At 40.7% G+C, this 13531-nt stretch overlaps 1 protein-coding gene across 6 annotated transcripts in view; it reads right to left on the bottom strand.

Annotated features, from left to right (window-relative positions):
• The window catches only part of LOC101862891 (helicase domino), an 80713-nt gene that overhangs the window by 66729 nt on the left and 453 nt on the right, over nucleotides 1-13531 (bottom strand). For 3 of the 6 annotated variants that reach the window (XM_035971920.1, XM_035971922.1, XM_013087051.1), the window contains exons 2-5: nucleotides 6448-6614; nucleotides 4767-4943; nucleotides 1678-2465; nucleotides 820-1045 (exon numbers count right to left, since the gene is read on the bottom strand). In XM_035971920.1, the coding sequence (XP_035827813.1) occupies nucleotides 820-1045; nucleotides 1678-2465; nucleotides 4767-4943; nucleotides 6448-6601 (1345 nt within the window). In that variant the 5' untranslated portion in view covers nucleotides 6602-6614. Of the gene's footprint in view, nucleotides 1-819; nucleotides 1046-1677; nucleotides 2466-4766; nucleotides 4944-6447; nucleotides 6615-13316; nucleotides 13467-13531 lie in introns of those variants that run through there. The other 3 variants (XM_035971923.1, XM_005106501.1, XM_035971921.1) reach the window with 2 other exon arrangements.

Here is a 13531-nt window from a genome sequence, read left to right as displayed (position 1 = left end):
GAACAAACTGCAAAACAATCAATGATGAACAGTTACAAGGGTGAACAAAAAGCACAACACTTGCCAGTGTTTTATAATATACTTTGTGCAGCAATAAACCAGTAAAAGGTCCAACATTACAGCAGACAAGCAATTTTGAAAACGGTATGATTTTTACCCCTTGTATTAACTTTCAGCTTTTTAAATTTTCGAAAGCGAACATTGAATGGAGACAAAAAAATGGAGACTATAAAGCAGAAAAGTGCATGTTTTAGGTGTGCTCACAAGAGTCCATCCTCGGCAAGTAAGCCGACATGCATGCTAAACCAAGACAACTGATTAGACCACAAAATATATGGCAGTACACCTTGGTAATTGCAGCTTCAATTTGACAAGAAAGCAAAAGTGAAGCAACACAAGGCGCAATGGTGCCGCAACAGAGAAAACACAACTCTAACACAAACAAAAGGGCAGCACCAGAAGCAGGTCACAGCCCCAACACATACTGCCACGAAAGCTGAACAGCATAAGAACCAAACTACAACTCAACTCAGATCAATTACCCAACTCTTTAAATAAAGTCAGAGAGAGAACATGGTTATCCTCGAGCGGCAGCATTATGAATAGATCCATGCAAAACAAAGAACACACAAGTGGAAAGCTGGAAGATCCTCTGCCAGCAAATGTCCTAAAGGGTAGCCACAGAGCTAGAAAACTATTGTTACAACAACTGGTTAAAGCAAACCAATGCAAAATAAAAATGAAAGAAAAAAAAAGATACTAATGACAGTTCACAGTCAGCAGGGCAAGAAAATTACACAGAAAAAAGACCCTCGATACCCTTGACGTAGGCAGTGAGCTGTCTGAGAAAGTCGTCTATCCCAGAAGCGTGAGAGCCCAGTGTTGTATTGGGGTTAGTGTTGTAGTTGGTGAATGATGGGAAAGAGGCTACGGACTCGCTACTACCTTGTTGACTTAGGGCTGTGACAGATGGGGGGAGAGTGGTGGAAATAGCCACTGGTGTGGCCAGAGGGATGTTACTGCCAGCACTGGTCAACACTTTGACCTGTAAAGAAAGAAATGACAGAAAAATAATTAACTTCCACCTGGTGTATTCACACGAGGCATACAGAAAAATTTGACACCAATTTTATCAATATTGAGAGCCAACAATACCAAAGCAAGCTCACTTTACACAAAAAAAGACATTTTTCATATAATTTGATCAATGCTTAGCATTTATTTGAGAGGGTGAACCTTAGCATTTATTTGAGAGGGTGAACAGACATTCAATGATTCTCCAGCACTTATGGAAAGCTATAACAGTTTATTTTGCATTTCCTCTGAAAACAATACATCATAAACGGTCACAGCTAAAACTGTGTCAAAAAGTTGTATAAGTACGTAGACTCAGGAAATCAGACAGGAGAAACAAAAGGGCTAAAAAATCAAAACAAATATTAAGTAACCAGAGCTACCGTTAGCCTCCCCTCCCATATTTGACGAATGGTACAAAAGACACTACAAAAAAACCTGCTTTCACTATAACAACGACTAAATTCATTCTTCTTCCATGTCCTAAAAATAAATAACCAAGACTGAAATTATCTTTTACAGACCCACAAATCTAAGTCTTAGGTAGGAAATTTTGGTTTCAAACAACCCCCCCCCCCCCAAAAAAAACAACCTTAGACATACCTCATCATTGATCCGCTTCTCTTGAAGCTCCTCATCATCATCATCACTATCCAGTTTACTTCCTTCCAAAAAATTCAAAAGTGGCTGAGACGGTCTTTTTTTCCACGTGTTGAATTCAATCATGTTCCCCCCACCCTGCAAATAAAACAGTTCAGTAAGATGTCCTCTATATCTGGACTTAACCATCTTCATCTTTTGTCTCTTGTGACTGATCACAGATTTTCGTAGGTTCTCTATTTCTTTGTTCGGAGCCGGCTTTTCCTCTAACTTGATCTTCTTTGGTGAAGGCCCACCTGCTGAGGAGGACCCGGCACCCCGCACACCACTAGCAGCAGTGACCACAGTCACGTTCTGTTGGGGCACAAGTTTTGAAATGAGAGACATGGAGGCCACGTTAGCCGAAGCTGATGAGGGGGTACCCGTTGACACTGCTGCGGGAGCAGTCAGGGAGCGTTTGAGCCCTGCTGACAGCAAGGTGTTGTGAGGTGTCCCACTCATGTTTGTAGCTATCAGTGATATGCTGTTGAGCTGGTTGGGGTTGGAGACAGGGTTGGTTGAGCCAGATTGGGCCAAGTGATGGATGGTGCCACCGCTGCTGCTTGACGCACTACCAGCATGCTGCAGTTGCTTTAACCGCTGCTGTTGAAGCAGTCGCACTTTCCGCTGCTGCTCCTCAATGGCAGCTGCAGCTTCGGGGCTTGTTGCAGTAACAAATGTGAGAGGGGAGCCAGAGGCCTGAAGAACTTGTTGCAAGCCTTGAGCAGAGACAGTGGACAAACCTACGACACCTGCAATATAAAAGTAAATGCGTGATATCTTATTTATCATGTTCATTCCTTCACCCTAGTCTATCATTGAAATTCTTTAAACCAGAACAATCACTAAATGTTAAGAAACAAAAGTTTTCTTTTCAGAACTAAAACATCCCCACTTAACCATTGAAATTCTTTTCACACACAGAAGTCCATAAATTCTATTACGGTTCCTGCCATGAACACCCCACCTAAAGGAGATTTCAAGTAAAAATTCTTTTATTTCAAGGAGATTTGGTTAAGAAAATCATGCTATTTTCGCAACCCAACAAAAATTTTGTTCATGTCCGATCCGACGAAATTCAAGGTTCCTCAAATTCAAGAAGTTTTCAAGGAGGTCGCAGGAACCCTGTTTAATGCAATGATCTCCAGCTAGAACTCCCAGTCACCACATAAACTACCTTAAACTATGTTGGTAGCAGGGAATGTAATATTTCCCAACATACAGTATACACCGATAGCTCGAATTCGTTGGGACCGGCCTCGGTAGTTCGAGGGATATCTTAAAAAGATAAGGGGGAAAAGAAAAAAAAAAAACGGGCCGCAGGCACAGTTCAACGGGAGCCTGATTTCAAGTCTTCTGTGTTCAACCTATCCGTATTATAGTATATATATATATCAATCATCATAAGTGAACGTTGTAACAACAACTCCATATAACTGTATGATAATTCCATAATTCATTTATTTTCGTTCAGGAGATTTTCCGTAACTATACTTAGAAGAGAATCACTTCTGATTCCGAGCGGCCCAAAAATTACCCCTCACAGGGAGGCCGATTTCCGGCCCAAAGCGCAGCGGGCGATTGGCATTGCTACATTATGATATATTAAAAAATTAATCCGGCTTTGAGCGTTCAGAAGGGCCTTGAACAAGAATTCAGACTGCCAAGAACCAATCTGGGTGTCATGACTCATAATATTATGAACATAAAAGGCAAAAATTATTGCTCAAACTCAATGGCTCTAGTAGATCCTCAGATGCTCACCTCCAATATGAGGTATCATAGTTGCAAGTGTGTTCTTTTTTCTTTAATTTATAAACAAACTTGCATTACTTTTTGACTCACCTAGTATAAATCTAGATCTAATCTAGTCGGACTTGACAATGAAATTCAAAATGGCCACTCGAGCACGAAACTGAAAGCACAGTCGAACCTGCGCTGACGGCCACCTGTAAAAACGGCCACTTTCCATCTCCCCCCCTTGCGTTTTTTCTACATAATTGAACTGTGTAAAACAGGCACTTGTCCAACGCGGCCGCGGGCACCATATTCTAACACACAACACCTATCACACTAAGCAACAACACCTGTCTTAGACGGCCACCTAATTAGTGACTCCATTACGTTTTGTCATAAATTGTGCGTTGGCCCCTAGCGTTGTGGGCGAGCCGTCATAATTCAATCACCTGTCGTTGTTAGAAAGCCCCTCCAACCGATCATGTTGCGTGGGCCCCTCCCACTGTACTGTTGACCAATAGGTACCAATTTTCAGCTGCCGGTGAGGTAAGCGTGTGATCCCTCATAACCCATAAGCCCCGCCCAGAACTCATAAGCAAATCGTAAGTGAGATGAGTGGTCTCTGTTTTGTTTACCCAGTCTGTAACAATTAACAAAGGAAGTCAACATGAACTTGTGACAGAAGCTTCCCTCGTTCTCCGAGTGGTGGCGACCCATGTGTTTGTTTTAACATGGCACTCGGTCTTCCTTGTCTGATGCATTTCGTTTTATTGCCACCCTTGCGCAAAATCAGCAACAAAATAAAAATTACAAACAAAGTACAAACCAACAACAACAACAGCAACAACGTGGCTACTTTCGATTGGGAACTCAGATGAGAATGGTTTGTTTTCTTCATCTTGATCAGTCCTGCTTAAGACGGCCACCTGTCTTATACGGTCACTTTTCCCCTTGACAATGGGTGGCCGTCCCACACAGGTTTGACTTTAGATCATTTAGGTCATTGTCCTTTTTCGTATTTGTATTTCTACTCAGGTTCCGACAAATATGTCAGAAACGCCTACGTCGGCACGAAAATGAAAGTGCAAAGCCAATGGGTGAAAAAGGGGGCACCGGCAGTCGCCAGGTCTCACACTTAGCACATTGGCGAATACAGGTGGGTCTAGCGAAAGCATCGGCCAGCTCGCGGGCTGGGTCGCGACTGTCAGATTTCAGACGATTGTCGGCAAACATGCAGGTCTAACACAATCAAAATTTGTTTTACCAATTCAACAAAAATTAACACCTTGCTCACACTACAAATAGCTACCACCTACCTGAAGAAAGTTGTCTTTGAATTATGTTGATAGTTTGAGGAGAAACAAGACGACTGTTAGACAAAGAAGATGCTGGCAGATGCAAGGTTTGGGCAGAAGACTGTGCTGCTGAAATGGTTCTGGGAAGAGTGAAACTCACAGTTGGTAGATTCACTCCACTTACTGCGGGCAGAACACCTGTATAAGTACAAAGTCAGGAAAATGAAAAGCTACATATTGACATTCATTTAAATTCTCTGCTAATTACCTTTTTTTTTTTTTATTTATTAAAAAAAAAAAAAAAAAAAAAAAGAACAGGTAATTTAATGACAGCAATTGGGTATTCAGGCACAATGTGTTGTGCAGAGATTCATAAAAAATAAAAAAACAAAACAACTAAACTCTTTTAACTACCAGGTCTATTTAACTCGTTGCACCCAGAGCGACAACTCAGCCGTAGCCGTCCGAATGTACTTGTGTCAAGACCAGAAGTTTCACTGTAAGTTTCGTTATTAGCCAGCTTTTTAAAGAGGATTTTGCATGGTTTTTTAAAGTCTCAAGTGTCTATCGAAATAAACCAAACCCGATTGATTACAACGGCACCAATGGCCTGGGGAAACAGTTCACGAAAAAAGAAAAAAAAGCCTCATAAAGCTTTTCGCTGGTCAACATGACTGACAGAAGCTTTTTCATGATGATCACATTGTCAGCGACACTGACTTAAGACTTCAGTAGTTACTTCCAACTGGTTAGAATAGCAGTGATGATACTGACAATGGAGATGAAACAGACCACACTTTGTCTAGATCCAGTACAAGCAATGTGTGTAAGCTGGTACAACAGCTAGTCCTAGATTTATTATAAAGATAGAATTAGGAGCTGATTGCAGGTCTAGGTCTACTATCAGTGGAGACTGGTATGTTGTTGCTTGCTAGCATTCCGTGTATTTCAATTACTCCACATTATTTAACAAGATCTGTGCTGGAATACCTACGTGTGTGGTTTTACTACAAAGATCATTTACATACGTACATATAAACATTTGTTGAGCATCAGTCTGTATTTCATGGGTAATGGTGACAGCAAACTGGATAAAACTCGTCAAACTAGCCAATTTCATTATTTTTTTCAGACATTATTATCCCCTTTTATTGCGTAACTATTGTTACTAATAACACAAAGAACCATGCAACCCATCTATTGTGATAACTTATTCAATTACCTTTCCAGTAGTATCAAAGATATACTTTTATTGAAAAAATATCGCAACAGAATCAATTTGAACAAGGTACCACATTGTAATAGGCGACTCCCGAAAAATTCCGGAGTTTTGGGAGGGTCAGTGGAAAAAAATTCCAGGCGCAAAGAGTTAAGAGACTGCATAGTACAATGACTGAGTCATTACACACCTTTGCATAGTCCTACCCAAACTTTAGAAAAGCAGGTTTGACATTCAATTACCGTGACAAAGTAAACCTTGCATATATTCAAATCAGATAAAAGTTGATACAATTTCCATACTTCATTTTACATTAAATACATGTGATAATCACGCCCAGATAGGTATTTGACTTTGAAGTACTGGGATGAAATGAAAATGGAAATCAATTGCTATATATTCTGCAAACATCTGTTAAAAAAGTTTCTCTCATGAACTTCATGAACTACAACCCTTAACCTTTTAGTCAAACAAAAAAGTTACCAATAGCAGTCTGCTGTCCACCTAGACCCGTCAGAGCTTGAATACGACCTGATGCAAGTACAGCTGGTGTGACAGTTACTGCTTGCTGGGGCTGGCTTACACTACCAGCAGCTGGTGACCGCTTAGTAGAGTCCTCTGCGTCTCCTTTTTGCATTTTTGCCGGTCACCTGTAGTATAAAGAAAACAAACCTTAAAGACTAATCCAAAACTAAAAGAAGCATTCCAACAACACTGTGTACTTGTATCTCTCAGCTTTAGTTTTAGTAGAGGTTTTACGGCGCTCGCAACTGCATAAGGTCATATGAGCGCCAAAGGCTTACTCTGCTCACCTCTCTAGCTTCAACAGTGCAAAGTCTGCTTTGAATATCAAGGCACCCCGGAAATAGCGGTTCAAAAGAGTGACAAACATACAAAAGAAGTAGAGGGAAAATGATGATAGTACTGATTAGGAAAGAAAAAGCAGCAGTTCCCTGTTGCAGTTCAGGCACAGTAATGAGCATGACATTAATGAGCCAGTCCATTCTACTGAGCATAAGAACATGTTAATGTTTCCCCCCCTCCTTTGGGAATGGCCTAAAGACACTTCAGTCAGTAGCACCGCCTCAGGGGCTGACTTGTATCTCTTGTTTGTTTGTTTTTGTAAAGTGTTTTACAGCGCTCGCAACTGCATACAGTCATATGAGCGCGCGGGACACACGTAATATTTTCAGTTGGTAGTAAATTTTGAATTTTGCCAGGGTGGCGGCCGAAGCCTACTCTTATCGATTTTAGACCACCAAAGGATCTTTAACATGCGCAACTTGCTCACGGGCCCTCCAAGATTTTTTGCCCTTGTCCGAGAAGGCTAGGTGTAGATCTTTCCTACCAGAAGATCAGGGGTGTGGCAGAAAGACAGCAGTAAGGAGGAGCCGACAGCAGTAAGGAGGAGCCAAGGAGCGGCAGTAGAAAGGCTGCAGAAAGAGTCAGGAGCCCAGAGGAGGGGGCAAAGGAGGTGAGGGGGTGGGGGCAGAAAGTGGAAATGAAAGCAGACAACAGAACATTGCTAGAGAGCAGGAAAGGAGGTGAAAGGAGACAATTTTAGAGAAGAAAATGTTTCAGTCCCTACCCGGAAACGAACCCGGGACCTTTGAATGAGAGGCCAACACCTTAACCTCTAGGCCACAACCCCCTACTTGTATCTCTTATGCACTCGGTATAAATAGATTTTGAAGAATAAAGAGGGGGCTCGGGATCATGAGTATGTTTTAAACTCCCAAAATATAAACTTTTACTTCTCATACATCCGATGTTATCTGTGATCAGCGCAATAATGTTGGAAGCTAGATAATCTTTACCCTGTTATATCAGGGGAAACATTTTGAACCTTTCAAAATAGAGAGACACTCAGAGATGTACTAGTACTTGGACAATGAAATTGACTCTTGGGTTTTCAGACATGGAGTTTTCTTAATTTACAGACTCACCAATTACCATCTATTACAAGGCATTTAAAGTAAATAAAACCAAAGACAAGGCAGTAAAAAATGATAACCAGTGAATCAACCTCCCTCAAAACTGAAGAAACTGTCCTTCGATTAACCAATGACCTTTTTCCAACTGCATAGGGAAGGACTTCCGCAGCGAGCGACCACCCAAACAAACTCAATAATAAAGAAAAGACCTAACCCTAACTCTTTATTCTACTTTGTTTCAAAGTGGTCGCTCGTAATGGACCAATGGAATTCCTCCCCTGCTCAGTGTTAGACCCATCCTCACTTTTCAAAATAGTCTTAAAAAAAACTAAGCAGTCACTTTGCACATTTGGAAAGGAAATGACTAAAAAATCAACTAAATGCAAGAAGCCTTCATTCCGTCCTTTCAAAATGAACTAAAAAAAACAACAACAACAAAAAACTCCTTTGCAGTGAAAACAACACCAACAAAAATTCATGTTTCAATATTTGAAAAGTTTGGTGTGCAATAAAAAGTCCACAAAGTCTGAATGAAAAAATCTTGATTTACATCTAGTCATAACAAATTAAAGACAAAAACTGCACTGATGATGAAAAAAAAAGGATCATGAAGGAAATCGTAAACCAGCAGCGGTAAAAAAGAATATGTATAAGTACAATTTACAATTGTACTAATAACCAGACACTTATTCGTACAATTATTCGAATTTTGGAGGTTGTTGGTAAAAATAAGCCTATCTATATCTATCTAGTCATCCGGTTCTCCCCTGGGTTGAGCATCAGTATTAATAACTTTATTTAGTTATAAGAGACAATAAACTCTCACAAAAAAGCTGCAACAACAAAAATGCACTGCATTTAAGTAAGGTTCGTTGTAGGCCAGTCAAGTGCAGGGCTTGAAATAGACCGTGGCAATTTTCCTTGGTGCCTTTGCAGTCAACCGCAGCAATTTTTGCTGTGCCCTTGTTTTTAATTTTTTTTAATGTGACGCCATGAAAATAAATCAATATAATTTGTCCTGTGCTGTCACTTGTGGAAAAAAAAAGAAAAGAAAGTTATACAATGTTAAAGCGTCTTGTCGGGTTGGCCATCGTGACCAGTCATTGAACCTACATCACAAGATACGGCATCGTGTGAGCACCGGTTGTTGGGGTCACCAAAGTTCATTCAAAGTCTGAACGCCGCGAAGTGCGGGACTCCGGAATAGGGGGAAATTATTGGATTTTTTTTATTTTTAAGATACACGTGAGGAGGGGGGGAATTAAGACATCCTGTCAGAGTTGTCTGAAATCTCATCAAAACTTCAGACACTGCTCAGCTTGACAATTGTGTCAATTTTGTCAAGGCTAGTGCAAACACACTCACACCAATGATAACCAAACCTCAGTATGCCAGTCTTTTTCTTTATTGTGTGTGCCAAACATATTTTCAATATTCTGATCCAGTCATTAAGTCATATGACATGCTGATTGTTTAGGTCTTTTTTATACAACACACTTTAAGACATATTTTCAAAACTTGTTTTCACTTATCATAGTCATAACCTCATAACTGTTTAACAACTGTTTTAAGTTATTCATTCTTTTTTTTCCATACAAACTCATAAGTTGTTTTCACTCCTCATTTTCTTACATGCAAGTTCAAAATTTGTTTTTATTTTATCACTACACCGCCTGAAAACCACTCTGTTTGAATCTCATTAATGATCAATGTCTTACCTAATTGGTCAAAAATCATTCACTGTTTTCTATTGTGCCCTATTTCCAACAGTCATACACATTATGAATTTTAATCCAAACAATGAGGGGTAGTCATAAAGGCATTTATGTCAAATGCAATCGTGATCGTCTGATTTAAAACTGTGACTTTTAGTGCTTTTGTTTTGATGTGATTTTACGGTGACTGATTTAGATTCTACTTAAACTTTTCATTCATAATTTTACAAATTTTATAATGTTCCAATAACTTTATACTTTTGTAGAGAGTAAGAATAAATTGTATTGTTAAACGCTGTGATGCATGACCCAGTATTACCAACATTAAATCAACAAAAGGATCCCCCTGTGAATTTTGCCTTGGTGCCCTAGCAAATTGCCTCGATGCCCTCTGATTTTTAGGCCATACCTAGGCAATTTTTGCCTGACACCTAATTCAAGCCCTGCAAGTGAGTAGTGCGAAATTGCTCAATCACCAGCACCAACGCACTAGTCTATCGCCGCTTTTCCCACTGACAGAGATGCCAACCACAGAAAACCGAAATGAGTATTGGGAAATATGAAAATGTGTATTTTCAGGTGAAAATGTGTATTCCCCACGACCGACCGACTAACCAGTAGGCTAAACCAGCACCTGGACATGGATGGCTGGTGCCTCTATAAATAAATCATTGATGGTCGACCAATCAGATATAGTAAAATGTTCAGGGTGTCCAGCAAAAAAATTACTAGCTCACCAGCTTGAAAAAGGGAGCACACACGCGTACAATATACATGTATCCAGTCAACAACATGTCAGTGGTCAATGTTGTACTGGGGTCTTGTTCGACTTACGTATTTCAGTCTATTATATAATATTTTCCTCTCATTATTATATAAAAAATAAATCCTGCTTTGAGAGTTCGGAAGGGCCTAGAACAAGAATTTCGACTATCAAGAACCAGTCTGGGTGTCTTGATTCATATTATGAACTGACAGACTCAAATTATTGCTCAAACTCAGAGAAAAGCAATAACTTGAATGGCTCAAGTAGACCCATGCACTGTGAGAATTGTAACAACTGTGGTAGGGTAAGATGCTGTGACACTGAAAATCTGCCAGTCTTGAACAGAAAGCTACAACATACTCTGTAGGTATAATTTACTATCACCAATCCAAGTAGGTATAATTTACTATCACCCATCCAATGAAACGCGAACACTTTATTTCAATAACACAGACTTGCAAAGTATGAGGGGTCCCGATTCCGCACACGGCCTGCACCAACGCGCCTTTTGCAGAAAGCTCTAATCAAAATTCTGAAAAGTGCTTCCAAGTTTTTGTCCTCTGGTGTTGCCTTAAACCCCCGATAGTATCTTAAACCCCCAAAAAATCAATAATCTCCTTCCCTATTCCGTAGTCCTATACTTCGCAACGTCGTTACTCCCACCAAAGACGGTGTTTACTCACTACGATGCCGCATTTATTTATGGCGAGAATGCGCGCAGGTTCAGTGACCAGTCACGATGGCGAGCCAGACAATCTAAAAATCGGACGATGCTTGTTTTTTCTTTTCTTTTTTTCCCACAAGTGACAGCACAGCGACGAGTCAGAGTATTTATTACATTTTATTTGAACGGCGACATTGCGTTTTTCTGCACAATCTGCATGCCACAAATGTTGCGTTATCAGACAACTTCTCGGTGGTAACGAAAGCGAAAGTTGATCTTGATTTTCCCGATCGAGCCTCGGTGTCGCATACGCTTCCGCCTGCCGCCATTTCGCGTGAAAGTGAAACGTACTCTCCAGACGGGGAAAAGATGAACAAATAAATATAATATCACGATCGCGACCGGCAAAAAAACTTACTGACCACATCGGACTTGGTTTTCAAATACGAAGTGTATACAGACCCGGTAACCGGGAACAAAGTCACGAAGTATACAGACCCGGTAGGGGAACTCTTTTGTGGTTTCGGAAAATTTCAGCGCCCAGACCCGGTAGTGTGTGTGTGTGTGTGTGTTAGAGAGAGAGAAAGAGAGAGAGAGAGAGAGAGGAGAGAGAAAGAGAGCAGGGGCAGGGGGGAACGAGAGAAAGATGGAGTGGGAAATAGGTGGGGAGAAAGAAAGACAGAGACAAACAAAGAAAAAGAGAATGCGAGCGATACACAGAGAGAGAGAGGGAGAAAGAGAGAGAGAGAGAGAGAAGTAGAGAGGGTGACTGCTCGATTGAAATTATGACATGTCCTTTTCTTCAAACTGTGATTCCTCCAACTCCAAAATGGGTGAAAAACCATCGTTCAACGAAAAGACATCCACAATCTTCATTTAGATTTAGATCTATCTAGATCTAGGCTAGCCTCGAAACTAGATCAATGATTTATATCTGTCTGTATAGATCTAGAAGAACCTAGTTCTACCCTGAGCCAAGAGGGTACTGAATACTGAAACTTTCCGAAATCACAAAGAGTTCCCCTACCGGGTCTGTATACTTTGCGACTTTATTCCCGGTTACCGGGTCTGTATACACTCCCTTTCAAATATTCCAGTTCTGCGATACTGATACTATTTTGACAAAAGATGGGACCTGAGATAATTAAGTTTACTCGCCCAAGCTGAATCTCGTAGTTTTCGCATTCCAGGATGCGTATTTTTTCATGAAAAGTCGTATTCGCGTATTTTCGGCCAAAAATCGTACTAAAATACGTAAAATCGTACTGGTTGGCATCTCTGCATTGACCCTTTGGGAACGCGGTTGCTAGGCCTCCAATGCTGAGGCCAGTCGTGCGGGCTGTACTGTATGGCCTGGAACTGAGAAAGCCTAGGCGTAGGCCTATTATTGTACGGATACCTGAAGCAATTATTCGTACAATGGTGTAGCAATAGTGGGGACACTTATACGGATAACTAGGTAAGATTGAAAAATACCGGACCAGCGGACTGACTTTGCCTGTCTCAACCTTAGGAATTCATGATTTCCCCCAGTTTTTTTAATGATCTCTCAATGGAGAATCTCGGACCAGTAGATCTATTCATTAATAATTTGTCAGGAGAACAATACTGTATGATGTATGGGTGGTCCGGTATTCTTCAATCTTCCCGATAACTAGATCTAGACAGAGTTGTTCGCACAATTGTACGGATAACGGTATTTTTTTACTTTCCCTCCCGTCTCACAATAGGCTACCAGTTGTCCATTTTCTACTAGATATTGATGCGCTGAACACAAATATCAACTTCTTTTCCGTCGCAAATTAATAGTTTTTGAAATAATTTATTGTTCTTAATCGAGACAGACGTGCTGTGGACCAATCGGGGGTTCCAGGGGGGCCTGCCCACCTGGTGTAAAAGAAAATCTGGGGGGTTACAGGGGGCATGCCCCCTGTTTTAACCCATAATTTGATATTTTACAGTTAGGCCTAGATTTGAAATTTTCCTGAAAATGATTGATTTGCGACAGTTTTAGTGACTTTATTATTTATGTGTGATCTGCAGCAAACAGTGTACAGCAGTTTGACCCCTGAAGCAGTGTATCTGTGTGCGGGAGTGAAAGTAAAAATTTACCTGGATAACCACTCTGTTGTACAAGTAAAACCCTGACTGAGACATGTAACCCAATCTCACCTTTGAAAGTCTCTTACAAAAAAAAGAAGAAAAAAGGATGAGTCACTGAAAACATAGAAGGTAAGTTCTAGATTCTAATCTAGATCTAGATATGTAAATACCCAGTCCCAGGAAGCGAATCCCATTGTATAACTTCAAGGGCTAAAAGTTTCGCATAAACTTTTGCTTTGCTTCTTGGCGCCGGGGCCTGATCTGGGCGGCAATGTATGGTGGATAACATGCATGATGCTGCGAAATAAAGGCCAGTGGGGGTGATCTGCGACTGCGACCAAAAAAAATAAAATCGCGAATACGTCAGTTACAAAACAAAATATTT

This window comes from Aplysia californica, unplaced genomic scaffold (genome assembly GCF_000002075.1).
Source record: "Aplysia californica isolate F4 #8 unplaced genomic scaffold, AplCal3.0 scaffold00538, whole genome shotgun sequence".
Lineage (NCBI taxonomy): Eukaryota > Metazoa > Mollusca > Gastropoda > Aplysiida > Aplysiidae > Aplysia > Aplysia californica.
The sequence above is the reverse complement of the archived record's forward strand: the minus strand, read 5'-3'. Positions and strand labels throughout refer to the sequence as shown.